A 14361-nucleotide genomic window follows, 5' to 3' on the forward strand; every position below is an offset into this window, starting at 1 on the left:
ATTTGAAAATATTTTATATACCACAGACCCTAGAGGTAAAGGTCTAATTGCTTTAATCTATAAAGCGATTGTAAATTTCTCAACCTCAAAGCCCTCCATGTTGAAGACTAGATGGGAAAGAGACTTGGGAGAAGGGATTGATGATTGTTTGTGGGAAGGAAGGTGGCAAAAAGCCCCCTTTCAAGCTATTTCTGCCCGAATAAGAGAAAACACCTTAAAGCTAACCCACAGGTGGTACTTGCATCCCACACTGCTAAGCAAAATAGACAAAAATATTTCTCCGCAATGTTGGAGAAATTGTGGGAATGAAGGAACACTTATAAACATGTGGTGGAAATGCCCACTGATTAAATACTTCTGGTTAAAAATATTTCAGGAAATGGAACAATTACATCTCAATCGATCAATTTAGATCCCAAAACAGCATTGCTTTCTATATTTGCAGATGAAGCACAAAATCTTAGAGACAAAGACTTAATTGTGTGTCTTATAACTGCAGCACGTCTGGCTGTTGCTAGACACTGGAGGACATTAAACGTAAACCTATATGAAGCTTGGTATGCTTATGTCTGGGAATTAATTTTGATGGAAAAGTTAACAGAAAGGGTACGTGAAAGAAAACAACGTGAGAAACTACATAACTTGCATAACGTGGTCCTCCTTTATTATATATGCATCAAAGAAAGAACATGCATTTAAACCACCAGCAACTGTAGAAATAATTATTTATTTGATTATATTACTAATGTAATTACCTGGACAGAGTTGGGGCTGTTTTTTGGGGGGGAGGGTAGGGGAAAACTGTATTTGATTGCTTGTATTTGATTATATGTTGTTCTTATATTCAACTAATAAAATATTCACACACACAAAAGTTTGCAGCAGTACGAAAGAATAATAATCATTTTTTTTTAAGGAGTGGGGTGCAAAGAAGAGATAGGGCTCCAAAGACAGCCCAAGTGAACACTGAACATGCTTAGTGGGCATGGAATGCTGACTGTCTGAAGACAATAACATTGGGGGGGGACCCACATCAGGAACAATAAAGTTATTCTTTCCTTAACTCTGAAAAAAAAAATGCTGTTCCAGAACATGTCCTGACACTTAAAGGTATAAGTGTATCGCAAAACTAGGAGAGGGACCTATACAAGAATATTCCCTGAGATAATCATAGTCAAACGGTTTAGAAGTCAAAACTAGCCACACGAATTGGGTCCAGGAACAACAACCTTATGATGATCCCTCACCCCCCAAAGATAGCAATACATCAGAAATGTCTTGTACCAAGTAAACTAATACACTGGCTACTCTGAACTCCTGCTATCTAGCTCCAGTCTATCACATTTCCTCTTAAAATTGACTTCTTTGAGACAATATACAGAGGAGAATTAACCTAAGTTCTAGTTACTAAAGATGTAAAAAATCAAAGTAATCTAGAACTACCTGCAAATGGTAGGTCTGATGTCAAATGGACACCAAATACGTTTGAAATATTCATGGAAAAGGCTGAAGGAGAAATTTAGTTTTCCATTTTGCTAGAAGCACTTCATTCTTATTTGTACATAGAAATTTCAGGTGATGTCATTTACTGAAATGCTTTAGAGTACATTCTGTTTTATTATCTAGTGTAATGTCAGATTCAGCAAGTTTGCAATCAAAGTTTTTAGTCCCTGGCAGCCAGCTAGAATTGAATGTTGGCAGGCTCTCAATTGACAGGCTCCTACTGAGGTGCCATTGAACCATTAAAGAATAGTGCTGAAATGAAGCTGCTGGGATCCGATTATTTTTAAAGGAATGGCAAATGCTTAAAAAGATCCATGTGGTTTCAAGTTAGACTTTTAACTTTTCAATGAGACAACTAACGTCAACTTTGAAGGCAATGAAAGAACCTATATTTAAATAATGTGAGATAGGACTGTGTGAAATTTCCAGTTATATTCACAGCTAAACTTATGGCTTTCAAACAAGCATAAAAGAACAGGAAATCCAAGAAAAGAGTAAGAAATACACAATGCATACCTAAAGACATTTTAACCTTACTCACAAGGCTGACTCACTAACTTATGGGGTATCAAAGTTGTTAGTGTAAAGTTGTACATGAACCAGAAATTTGAAATTTTGCACACGTGTCATCCAAGACAATAAAAATGTGTCACATTCCAATATGAGGAGATATACTGCAAAATGTTTAAGGTAAAGAAACATTATCTAGAAATTGGAATTCCAGCAGAGAGGAAGCCAAGCCAGGAATAGATTCAAAGGCTCAAACTGCTTGGCTTGGCTTGGCCTACTAGTCAAACCAACCGTTTATGGACCAGTCTCTTCTCTCACCTCAACTCTTATCCAGGATGCTACAGAATCAGGCTTGAAAGCAATTATATGTAGCCACAATAGAGGCATTAGAGCAGCAGAGGCCAATTGTTTAGAAGGCAAAGGATGTTTCTGCTCAATAGTTGTCAAAAAGTTGCATCGGTATTTATTCTAAATTTAGTAGCTTAAACTAACTTGCTTCTATCAATGTTTGAGAAGAAGTTAGGGAGGAGCAGAGGCACAAATCAGAAGGAAGCTGTGAATGGAGATGAAAAAGCTAGTCAATATTTGTTAACCCTAACAGGAACTATCATTGTTGCACAATGTCAAAGCTTTTTGCCCTGGGTGTAACCTTTTCCATATTTAGGGCTGCCTCTACATTCAATTATTTCATTTGCCTTACAGATTTATACAAAAATAACATAAAGACATTTCCCTCAGAACTGCTTCAGTCCTTAATACTAGATATTACCATAGTCTTTCAGCAGCAATTAAAAAAAAAACGAAGACAGATAAACAAGAAGTTTTAACTATAGTAACATTTGCAAATGCTTGTATACACAAAAAGTATATTGCTTTTAAATCTACACTCTCAAAGAGCTCCAAAGGGTCTGATGAGTCTGACCTTCCCTTTGAGGAAGTCATGATGCTTCAGGCAAGGCTTGTTCTTCTATAGATCTAAAAATTCCAAAGTTAGTAACACTGAATATTCCTATCCACAAAATGCTACTCCTACATCCCTACATTTCTTTACATTTTAAACTCTGCATCCCACTTTTCTACCACAAACAATCCAAACCATAAAAGGTGATTAATCAAAAAAATGAAAATAGTAAATAAAAATACAACAGAATATGGAAATAACATAGGAAGAGAACTCCCTTTGCTACAACCTCCTACAAATCACATAGATGTGTAACACATGTTACCAACTAACTAGTTAGTGAGAGGGAACCCTGAATTACAGAAGCCTCAGATACTGGGTTTCTCTCATATAATTAAGATAGCCAGAGGTGAGAAGGATGAGGACAGGAGAGTGTTATTTCAACTATAGCACCCCATCAGTTGAACATCTCCACAGAAAAGCTCACCTGGTGCCTACCATGTCATATTGTCAATGCTAGGTCTTACAGATTTTTGTTTTCCCTGCCAATCTTCTGAATTTTCTTTACAGTATTTTGGTTTTATAATTATGGGTGCAGTTTTACCTGTCTGATTTAACCATACAGGAACTTGTGCTTATATAAAATCCATGTACAACAGATGAGAATTATGAGCTGGATCTTGGAAAGGTCAAGGGTACATAAATATTTGTTCCTTACAAAAAAATTAATTCTGCATATAGTAAAGCATGTTTTATTATACCAAATTCAGTTTACCTATGATGTGTAATCACATTCATCATGAAAACAATTAAACCCACTGAAAATGTTCTTTGATTTAGGGCAATTTCTTCTCTAACATTTTCTCCTATCTAAATCTCCACAGGCTCTTGCTCCATTGTTCCCTATTTCTGAGCCAAAGAATGAAAAGACTAACATTTAAAAAATGCAGGATCAACAGGTCAGGGCATAGGACAAGACAAAAACTATATGAAGAGAAGCAGTCTACCAGATATACAAAGAGACTGAAAAAAAACATCACTGAAGCAACACATAAAATAAGATTGGCAGGTGGTCCGCTTTATTTCTTTCTGACTTCTTCCTGCTTGCTGTTTCCGCCCAATTTTGTCAGGTTCATCTATTGGGTCTTGTTAGTGATTGCTAGAGACCTTTTACCTGCAGGGTATTCTTTTCTTTTAATAATGATACGCTTCTCCAGGAACACATATGCTGCACAAAGGAAGAGGTGAAGTGAGAAATATAGAACGTGCACTAAAAATCCACTGTGTTCTTTCTTTGGCTTCTCAGCTGCCCTTTTCAGGTTGATAGGAATTTCTGACATGTTGATTTGCATTCCCTAGATCATATCCTGTTACTCTAAAGAACAATTTATTTCCAGACAATAGTGTTCAAAAGCAGGCACAATTTTTGTCACATTGTGTTTCATGCTAAGAGGTAGTACTGGTATTGCAGCAATAAATATTCCCATTATTCATTCAGGTGTCCACATAATCCACAACCAAAAAATGCTGCAATAGAAACAACCAGGGCAGGCTCAATCTCCAAACAAGTGACTACTGGAAGCAGCAAATTAGGAATGTCGGCACACTTCTTGACATGAGAGGGTCAGGCATGTATAGGTCTTGTCAGCACACCAGTCTCCTAAGAGAAGAACTGTGTGCCAAAGGAACACACAGAGAGTAGGTAAGGAGAGGATGGAGAGGATGGCTGAGGGGCTTCTTAATCACACACCAAACAGAATTCACGTTCTTTTTTATTCTCCTTAACTAATACTGCAGTAGGAAGGTCATCTGGTACAGAAGCTCTCTTCTGGTATTTCTGATGCTATGTTTTAGCATTACATGATTGAAAGGAGCTCTGCAATATGTTGATACTGACAGAATCAACAAAGCATTTTAAGTGACAAAGGCCCCTTCCAGTCTGGTAATCCTATTCTGTCTTCCTCTCCAAAGACTTCTGCATTCACTACTACTACATTGCCACCCTCTTTCCTTCTCTTCTCCTTTAACTGGCCACTCTCCTCGGTTTGTGTCCTACTCATGCTTTATCCCGATTTCATGCTCCCCATCCTCCATCCTTCCACTCGCTGGGGCATGATTTCAAGTTTATTTTCCCCTACTTCCTCTCAAAATCTAATCAAGGACTGTGCATAAGAAGCTCACTGAAAGTGAAACTGATGTTATCCTTTACTATCCCCAACGTATTACAAATTAAAAGTGCTTGCCAAAGGGCTGGCTTCATCTCGTTAAAGACTAAGAGTAGTGAAGCTTCTGTGCAAAATTGCATGGACTTAAGAACATGGACTTAAGAACAGTAAATCAAATGTAAGAGATGTTAGGTAAAGGTAAAGGGACCCCATTAAGTCCCTTTAGGTCCAGTCGCAGACGACTCTGAGGTTGTAGCGCTCATCTCGCTTTATTGGCCGAGGGAGCAGGCGTACAGCTTCCGGGTCATGTGGCCAGCATGACTAAGCTGCTACTGGCGAACCAGAGCAGTTAATGGAAACGCGTTTACCTTCCCGCCGGAGCGGTACCTATTTATCTACTTGCACTTTGACGTGCTTTCGAACTGCTAGGTTGGCAGGAGCTGGGACCGAGCAATGGGAGCTCACCCCGACCTTCTGATCGGCAAGCCCTAGGCTCTGTGGTTTAGACCACAACGCCACCCGTGTCCCACGTAAGAGATGTTACTGGCTGCCTAATCTCTAAAAGAAGAGGCAAATCCCATGTTACACAGCTGATCATTCTGAAAACGGTACTTTGCTGCTTTTGCTACTTCCTTACTATTTGTAAAGCAAGCAGTACAGTTACATGCAGGTAAAGGTAGAGGGACCCCTGACCATTAGGTCCAGTCATGACCAACTCTGGGGTTGCGGCGCTCATCTCGCTTTATTGGCCAAGGGAACCGGTGTTTGTCCACAGACAGCTTCCAGGTCATGTGGCCAGCATGACTAAACTGCTTCTGGCAAACGCCGTTTACCTTCCCGCCGGAGCAGTACCTATTTATCTACTTGCACTTTGACATGCTTTCAAACTGCTAGGTTGGCAGGAGCAGGGACCGAGCAACAGGAGCTCACCCCCGTCACAGGGATTCAAACCACCGACCTTCTGATCGGCAAGTCCTAGGCTCTGTGGTTTAACCCACAGCGCCACATGCAGGTACTCCCTGCTAATGACTAATTCTCCTAGACTATTATCACAAACCTATTCAACACTGTTGGGCCAATATTGCAATTTCAAACAGGCATGCAATGCAGTTTGGGCAATTGTCTCTAACCACATTTTTTCCACTGTGACACAAATCTAAAATCAGATATTAAATCTGTAGAGTTGAACAAAGTTAACAATAGAAAAATGCAGACTTCTGCATGAAAAATGTAATACTGTCCCATTGTTCTTTTATTGTTTGGCTGTAGTGGGAGGATTTCATTCTATTTCCTACCTTTATCTCTTCTTCCCCAAGGTAATCCAATAATCCACACTCAAAATCACCGATAAACAGGCCAATTACAAACCCTTATCAACTTCTGGGAAACCTGTCAGAATGAGCCTCAAGCAAAAAGAAGCTTAACAATTCCTATTAAGTTGTATGCATTTGGAGTCTTCTGTTCAGCACCTCATCTGATGGTATCAGCTGCTTTCCATCCAACACATAATGAGGTTTATGATCATTATGTGGAAAACCTGCAACAGCCTGATTTTTCTATGTGTGAAAACTGATTGAGATAATAGAATAAAATGGTCTCATGCAAAATTTTCACAGATTATAGTTTGCCATATTTCATTAAAATGAGATTCAGTAAAAGATAAATAAATCTGATAATATGTTGAAACAAAACAAAAAAAAAAACACTGGTACAATTCTATTCCAAAACCCTCTACCATATTTGTTAAGTAAACTCTACTATTCCCACAATAGTTTTTACCCACATGCACAGAAGAGCTTCTAACATATAAAAGTAAATTCATGGCAAGGTAGTATCAAAGTTACGTCTTCAGTTTAAAAATGTGGTGTTACAATGTTCCAAAGCCATAATATTGAAAAGGATTTCCTTGTCAGAGATTATTTTGTTCCCACACTCATAACATTCAACTTCAAATGTTAATTACAGCAACAGCTTGGTTCTGCTTCTATTTCTGAAAAGTACATGCAGTTCTCAACCTTTTTAGTCCAATGCAAGATATTTGGTGCTTAAAGCAAAAACAAAAAATCTGAAACTACATGTTCTCCTCATTAATACAATAAATAGTGGGTAAACTTGTCTGTTTCAAAACAAAAATAGACAACTATTAATGGTGGTCCTCAACTTGTGCCATTTTTTAAAAAAGAGAACATTGCCATCATAACTTGAGAAATTAGGTATAATGAACAAGGAGGCAATATACATCAGAGCTAAGCTGACAATCACTTTTAGTTTTGTTTTCACTTGCATTATCTGACCTCCAGTTTTTTTGTGAACACTTTTGACTGCACCTTCAAATATGCCCTCTATTTATATGGTCAAAAATTCACCAAAAGCTGGCTTTTAAGGCTCCTGAGAACTTTATATAGTGCTGAGGTTGCCTACATGAGACCAGAGCCAGTTCTTCCATTTAGGTAACAGTCCCCAAGGCAACTGCCCCACGGGTTACCTGGTCTAGCAGCATGGAAGTGCTGCCAGCATCAGTGCTGATTTTGGCTAAAATTTTGCCCGAAATCATGTGAGATTTTGCTGGTGCTGCTTCTCCGCCAGCAGCGAAGGAGGTAGTGAGGGAGAAGAAGCAGTTCCCGTGGCAGCAAGGCAAGGCGGCACTTCCTGTTTTGCCTCAAGTGGCGGAACGGGACACACTGCCCCTGCACAGGACAATACAAGGAAACACCAAAGCCTTGGGGACAGGAGTGCTGAACGAGCCCTGGGTGTTTCAGAACAAGCTGTCAGAAGTTCCTGAAAAACTGATCTAAACTTGAATCCAACATCATTTATATGTTTTAAAACAAGGAAATCATGGAAGTACATTGAAGATTTGTGGAATTTCTCAGAAGTCCCTCTTTATATTCTCTAAGCAGTGTTTTTCAACCACTGTTCCGTGGCACACTAGTGTGCCGCGAGATGTTGCCTGGTGTGCCGTGGGAAAAATTGAAAAATTCGAAAGATTTTAAAATAAAGTATTTTATGATTTTTCATATTTCTGTTTACTTACTATTTCATAATAAAGTAATTATAAAATACTTTCTTTGTGTTTATTTGATTCCTATTCAAGAGAATTACTTTATATATAGTCAATATAGGCACAGAGTTAATTTTTTTAACATTTTCTAATGGTGGTGTGCCTCGTGATTTTTTTCATGAAACAAGTGTGCCTTTGCGCAAAAAAGGTTGAAAAACACTGCTCTAGAGCCCTTCAAGTCAGCTGCTGGCTGTCATTTTCTTTAAAAACCACCAGTACCTCCTAGGTGGAGCTTGGGGCAGGAAACAACAGGCATCAGTGGGGGGGAGGTGCTATTCCCCCTCATCACTACATTTGAGGAACTAGGGGAAAAGAAAAATTGCAGCCTCTAGCTTCCCAAAGAAGATTCACTACTGGCTTGAAAACAGCAACAAAAATCAAAATCAAAAATAGAGAGACCCATTCAGACCACAGTCATCCATTTTACCCAAGAATTGTAAAGAAAAATATACAACTTAAAAGCACAAAAAGTAACACGGGCCTTAAAAATTAACTGCTTAAAATGTACTTTGACTGCAATTCTATGCACACTTACATGGCATTTAACAAAGGGTGACTTACTGAACTTTTTGAACAAAGTGGGTCTTACTTCTGAATAAACATGCCTAGACTTGTGCAGTTAGACAAAGAAAGTCAAGACACAAAAATTTACCCAATGCAATTATTAACCATGAGGTGTCAGCATATTTAACTCATTAATTTTCCAAACCAATACAAATAAATGCTTGCAAGGCTCTAACAATCCATACCTTGATTCTTTAAATATTATATTAGCTATCCTCGCTTGGCATTAGTTTAATTTTTAAGCTACTTTATTTTTGGCATCAATATTAAGGTAAAATCGAATCCATCTATGTACGTGTCTCTCTCAGCTATTTTTTTGAAATTCCAAACATAACGAGTCCAAAGGAACATATCCTATGCTTGATTTATTTCTATTGTATTTTTAATTGATAGCCTTATTGATACCCAGAATTCTTTCATAATGACTTCCTACTATAAATTATTAACTAATACCAGAAGAAACATTCAGTGAAGTACAGTACAAGGACATGGTACATTGTACAAGCACATGGCGCATTGGTTTACAATGTTAGCTTTTTGTGCACAATCAACTGCCACACTTAACCTTCATTTCATTGGCCACTGAGAGAAGGAAGATATATTGAAAAACTGTCAAGCCCTATGCAGAGTGCATTGAACAAAATAAAAAGAAGAAATTTCAACTACTCACAAACTTCCCCTTCTTGGAAGGCTCAGTTCCTTCTGCAAATGAAGAAAAATGTAATTATAAAATGAATTCTAACCATACAATAAGAATATTTTTCAATCATTTACCTAAAATGCCACATATGAATGGTTCAGACATCTTATTCTAGACTAAGATTTATGTTTTTAAAACTACCTTAGTTCTTTGTGCACTATTTAATATTACAAAGTTGAAAATTGCCTTAAGTGATTGCCTCTTATTTTGTTATACAGTATATGAAACTCTAGTATTTAATTCTGCGATCAGAAATCCCACTCAATGCCAAATCTTTGGGAGGAGCAGCAACTGCATAGTTAACTTCAGAAAATTATTGGCCTCTAATTACCAGGAAACAGGCAGTTTTCCATTAATAATAAAATAGAGCCCAGGCAGTTTTCAGTCAGACTCACCTTTATGGCATGTAAAATGGGTCCTTACAAAACATTATATACTTTATTTAAACCCTTACTGCAGGACTATAGGTTGAAGCCCAACTTAACTGTCAATGGCAGAAAGGTTCTTTCCATCCATACAGAAGGCTTTAATCCAGAGGAGGGAAGAAGAGTTGGGGTAATTGTCATTTATTTCCCCCTGTATCTGTTCCATAGTACTCCACAGCAGCTTCTAACTCTTCAGAGATTTTTGAAGGTTGCAAGGGACTGCAGGGGAGAGGGTGAACTGGCAAAGTATTATCTCCCCCACCAGCAGGAGCAACACCTGGATGGAACTCCAATCCAGGGGTGCTCACACTAGCAAAAGCAAAAGGCCAGGATCTAAGACTATATATTTAACACTCACACAATATAAGCTTGCAGCACAGTGAGAGAAAATGTATAGCTCTTGTTGTTGCTGAAGCCACATTTTAAGTATATTTGCTCATCTTTGTTGAATCTCAAAACCTGAATTCAACATCAGATGTATCATTTAAAACAAGAGTGTCATCAGGATACATTGGCAATTTGTGGCAGTTCTAAAAAGTAATTTTTCTCACCTTAAAGTTATTATACACAAACACAAACCTCATTTGAATTCCAGCACAGCAAATGCTACTTAAACATAAACTAAAATAAAACACGACAGAGAGAGCAAGAGCAAACTAACAATACATTGGTAAAGTTTCTTTCTAAGTTCTATTTTTAATTCTATTTCTTCATATTTTTCAGTTATGCATTATAGTTCAGAATATCAAAAATAAATGCTGAGTTATTGTACGCTTGAAAGCATTCAATACACTCACACAGCAACAAATGTCAATTTCCTTCCCTCTTTTCATACTCTACTGTATATAAATAAAGGATTCCCAGTTCCCATCTTATAAAGAATTAATGCCTGAATTTATTTATTTTCCTGCAAACCACCACCATCCAATTCTTTTTTCTTTTGCATTGCACTATTAAATTTTAAGTGAATGGTGATGGTTGATGGGTTGTTGCTTTTAACCTAGAAATGTTGGGCATAATAAACTTTTACCCATGTTCTGAAAAACACAAGGATTTCCTACAAAGGGATTTTGCACAAATGTAACATTTCTTGTGGTGCCACATACTAACGAGGTCTGTTTTGGGATTAGTCAGAAGAGAATGTTCTCCCCTCTCCTCCCCTTGATTTCTTCAGCCTCATATTTCTCTTCCACCTCCACTGTCATGTTATTTAACATATCTCCAACAAAGAAAACTCATCTACCCTCAAATCTAAATTGAAACAAGATAACCAGTGAGGAGAAGCAGGAGAACAAAGGTATGCGGATGAGTGTTAGTGTCAAGGATTTGGGAAGGTGGTCCAGAGAAAGAAACGATTTGGTATGATCCTGAGAGAAATAATTAGTTTTGAGCTACTCCTAATGAAGTTTTAAAGCAGGTTATAGTTAGAATAATGTTTTTCTTAGGCTTCTTCCAAAATTAAGCAAATAAAGCATATTATAGGATTTTATCATACTTTTCATTTCATATTTCAACACACCTATCATTTAGAGGTCTACATCACCAGTGAACACTGAGAGTTCATACAAAGGAACTATTTACTTCCATATATAATAAAGTTGCCTCTACTTAATCACTTATTTGTAAATACAATATTAGAAGAAATTTAATATATTAATTCTGATGTGTAGCTCTACACCGGGGGTGGGAAAATGTTTTGCCCTAGTAGGCCAGATCTTCATCTCATCCCCACCCTATGGGCCAACTTTGACATGATCTACTTGCATCATTGATGACATGAATGATAGGTGAATAATCCAATTCTGTGCTAAACTATTATTTCCCATCTAAGTACTCATATATTGTTCCCTGTATTATGGCTGAACCAACTGGAGTGTCTTCCTGTATATGCATCTTTCACACATGAAGAAGGGAATAATAACCTAGGTGCATAAACTTAAACAAAACTAAACATATTTTGATGGGATAATGAGCTGCTTGTGCGTAAAAGCTTGATCCCTCTGGTGTTTGGCTGGTCAACCAAACCGAGGCACTAACGGAGCCTCCCAAGGCGTGACTCCGTTAGTCGCTGGTAGAATCTGACAGTGGGCGTCTACGAAATTTACGCCAACATAAAAGTTGTTTCACGGACATGCGCCTTCGTGATTCTCTGCGTGACAGCTTCCGGCGAAGGGTGGGAGTTGCCAACGGGGGTCTTGTTACCTCTGCACTATTCTCACTAGAAGTATCCCAGAGCCCTCCCTCCTCCGACTCCCCTTCTGCCGGAGCTTCTGCTCTCCCCCTGCTGGTTCCCTCCTCCGCTGCAGAATCTCTCCGAGTCTGCTGGAGCCTCTGCACCATCTCTCTTTCCGATGGCAGTTCCCTGACATCCACCTCCCCCTCAGGGCCCCCTTCACCCCCCGCTTCCTCTCCCACTGGCGGTGAGGGCGGAAAGCCCCTAAAGGAACTCTCCTCGTCGTCCGAGGATTCAAACACTTCTAACCATGGCGTACCGTCTCTCTCCCCGTCTTCCTCTTCTTCGTCGGAGTCGGCTTCCTCACCCACCCCTGACTCTGGGAACCCTCCAAACTCTCCTTCCTCATCGGTGGTCCCAAAGTGTTCCCTTCTAAATCGTGCCACGGGTTGCGGTTTTTTTGGGAAACGCCGATGAAATGTTTCTATTAAAACCTCGTCATTGACTACCTCAGCGGGTACCCAAGTGTTTTCCGACTCTACTTCCCACTCCCATTCTACCAGATATTCCACCTGATCCCCCTTCCACCTGGAATCAATGATTCCTGCCACGTTCATGTCGCGTTCTCTCTCTTCTATCACGGGCGTTCGGGAGACCTCTCTCTCACGCTCCCCCCCCCCCATTCACGTCCCTCTCGGTACGGTGACAGTAATGACCTGTGAAATACTGGGTGCAATTTCATGTGACTGGGCAGTCTGAGTTTGAATGCTACTGGGTTCACCTGCTGTATGACCTCAAAGGGTCCCAATCTTTTGGGTTTCAGTTTCTTACAACCCCCCTTGAAAGGTAGTCCCTGGGTGGATAGCCACACCCGGTCTCCCACCCTTATAGTTTCACCTTCCCTCCTATTTTTGTCTGCTTGCCTTTTATATTCTTCCTTGGCTCTCTCTAAGTTAAGTTGTAGCTGACGGTGGATGGCTTCCATCTCTTCAACAAAATGTTCCGCCGCCAGCACACTCCACCTCTCCCCTCCTTCTCCTGGAAATGCCCTGGGATGACACCCATAATTTGCCAGAAAGGGACTCAGCCCTGTGGACACGTTCTCAGCGTTGTTGTAGGCAAATTCTGCCAGAGGTAACTTATCTACCCAATCATTTTCTCGGTCCTTTACATAACACCTCAGGTATTGTTGTAAAATCCCGTTTGCCCTTTCCGCTTGCCCATTTGTTTCCGGGTGCCGGGCAGTGGAGAAATTGATTTCCACGTGCAGTAAGCTCACAAGTTTCCTCCAGAACCTGGAAGTAAACTGTTTCCCTCTGTCGCTGACCACCCTCAAGGGGGCGCCATGCAACCGGAAAATATGCTCTACGAACAACTTGGCGGTTTCCTCCGCTGTGACCGCATGTGAACAGGCTATAAAATGACACATCTTAGTTAATAGATCTACCACTACCATGACCGCCGTTTTGCCCTTGGATTTTGGCAGGTCCGTCATAAAATCTATGGAGACTGCCTCCCATGGCCTTTCTGGTGTGGGTAAGGGTTGTAAGAGCCCCGCTGGCGCCACCCTCTCCCCTTTCGCTCGCTGGCACCTGTCGCAACCCCTGACATATTCCCGTACATCCTCCCTCACCTTGGGCCACCAAAACTCCCTGGTAACCAACCACATGGTTTTGTGCTGTCCAAAATGCCCCGCTGTGGGGCTATCATGCAACTGCTTGAGTACTCTGCCCCTCAGTTCCCCATCGGGTATGTACAGTGCCCCTTTGTAATACAACGCCCCACTCTTTTCTTCAAACCCCCCTATGTTCTCCTCTGTCCTCCTGAGTTCTCTGAGTTTCTCTTGGGCGTATTCGTCGTTCTCCGTACCCTCTAACAGTTCTTTCTGCCCCACCAAAGCCGCCCCACACACCCAGCGGTCTTCAGGGATTACGTGCCTTGCTTCCGGCGCGCCCTCCCCCTCTAAGTACTCAGGCTTTCTGGAAAGAGCGTCCGCCCTTACGTTCTCGGACCCTGGCACGTAACGAATCTCAAAATTGAATTTGGAGAACTCCTGGGCCCATCTCACTTGTCTCTGGTTCAGCACTCGGGCTGTTCTCCAGTACTCCAGATTTTTGTGGTCAGTCCGGACTTGAACCTTGTGCTGCGCCCCAATCAGCAAGTGCCGCCATCTCCGGAATGCTTCATGAATGGCGAGCAGTTCTCGGTCGTATACTGTGTAGTTCCTCTCGGATTTGTTCAACTTCCGCGAGAAGAATGCACACGGTCTCCATTCAGACGCATCTTTCCCCGGCTGGAGAAGCACGGCCCCTACCGCTCGGTCTGACGCGTCAGTCTCCACTCGCATTGGTTGCCGTAG

General features: G+C 40.5%; 1 protein-coding gene across 6 annotated transcripts in view; it reads right to left on the minus strand.

The window, feature by feature from the left end:
• The window catches only part of MAST4 (microtubule associated serine/threonine kinase family member 4), a gene marked incomplete at its 5' end in the record, with an annotated part of 206005 nt that overhangs the window by 114493 nt on the left and 77151 nt on the right, over positions 1-14361 (minus strand). For 5 of the 6 annotated variants that reach the window (XM_081929316.1, XM_081929315.1, XM_081929313.1 and 2 more), the window contains one exon: positions 9375-9406. The exons of the other annotated variant lie outside the window; for it this stretch is intronic. In XM_081929316.1, the coding sequence (XP_081785442.1) occupies positions 9375-9406 (32 nt within the window). The remainder of the gene's footprint in view (positions 1-9374; positions 9407-14361) is intronic. 6 annotated transcript variants of the gene reach the window in all.

This window comes from Podarcis melisellensis (genome assembly GCF_964234715.1).
Source record: "Podarcis melisellensis genome assembly, chromosome: 11".
Lineage (NCBI taxonomy): Eukaryota > Metazoa > Chordata > Lepidosauria > Squamata > Lacertidae > Podarcis > Podarcis melisellensis.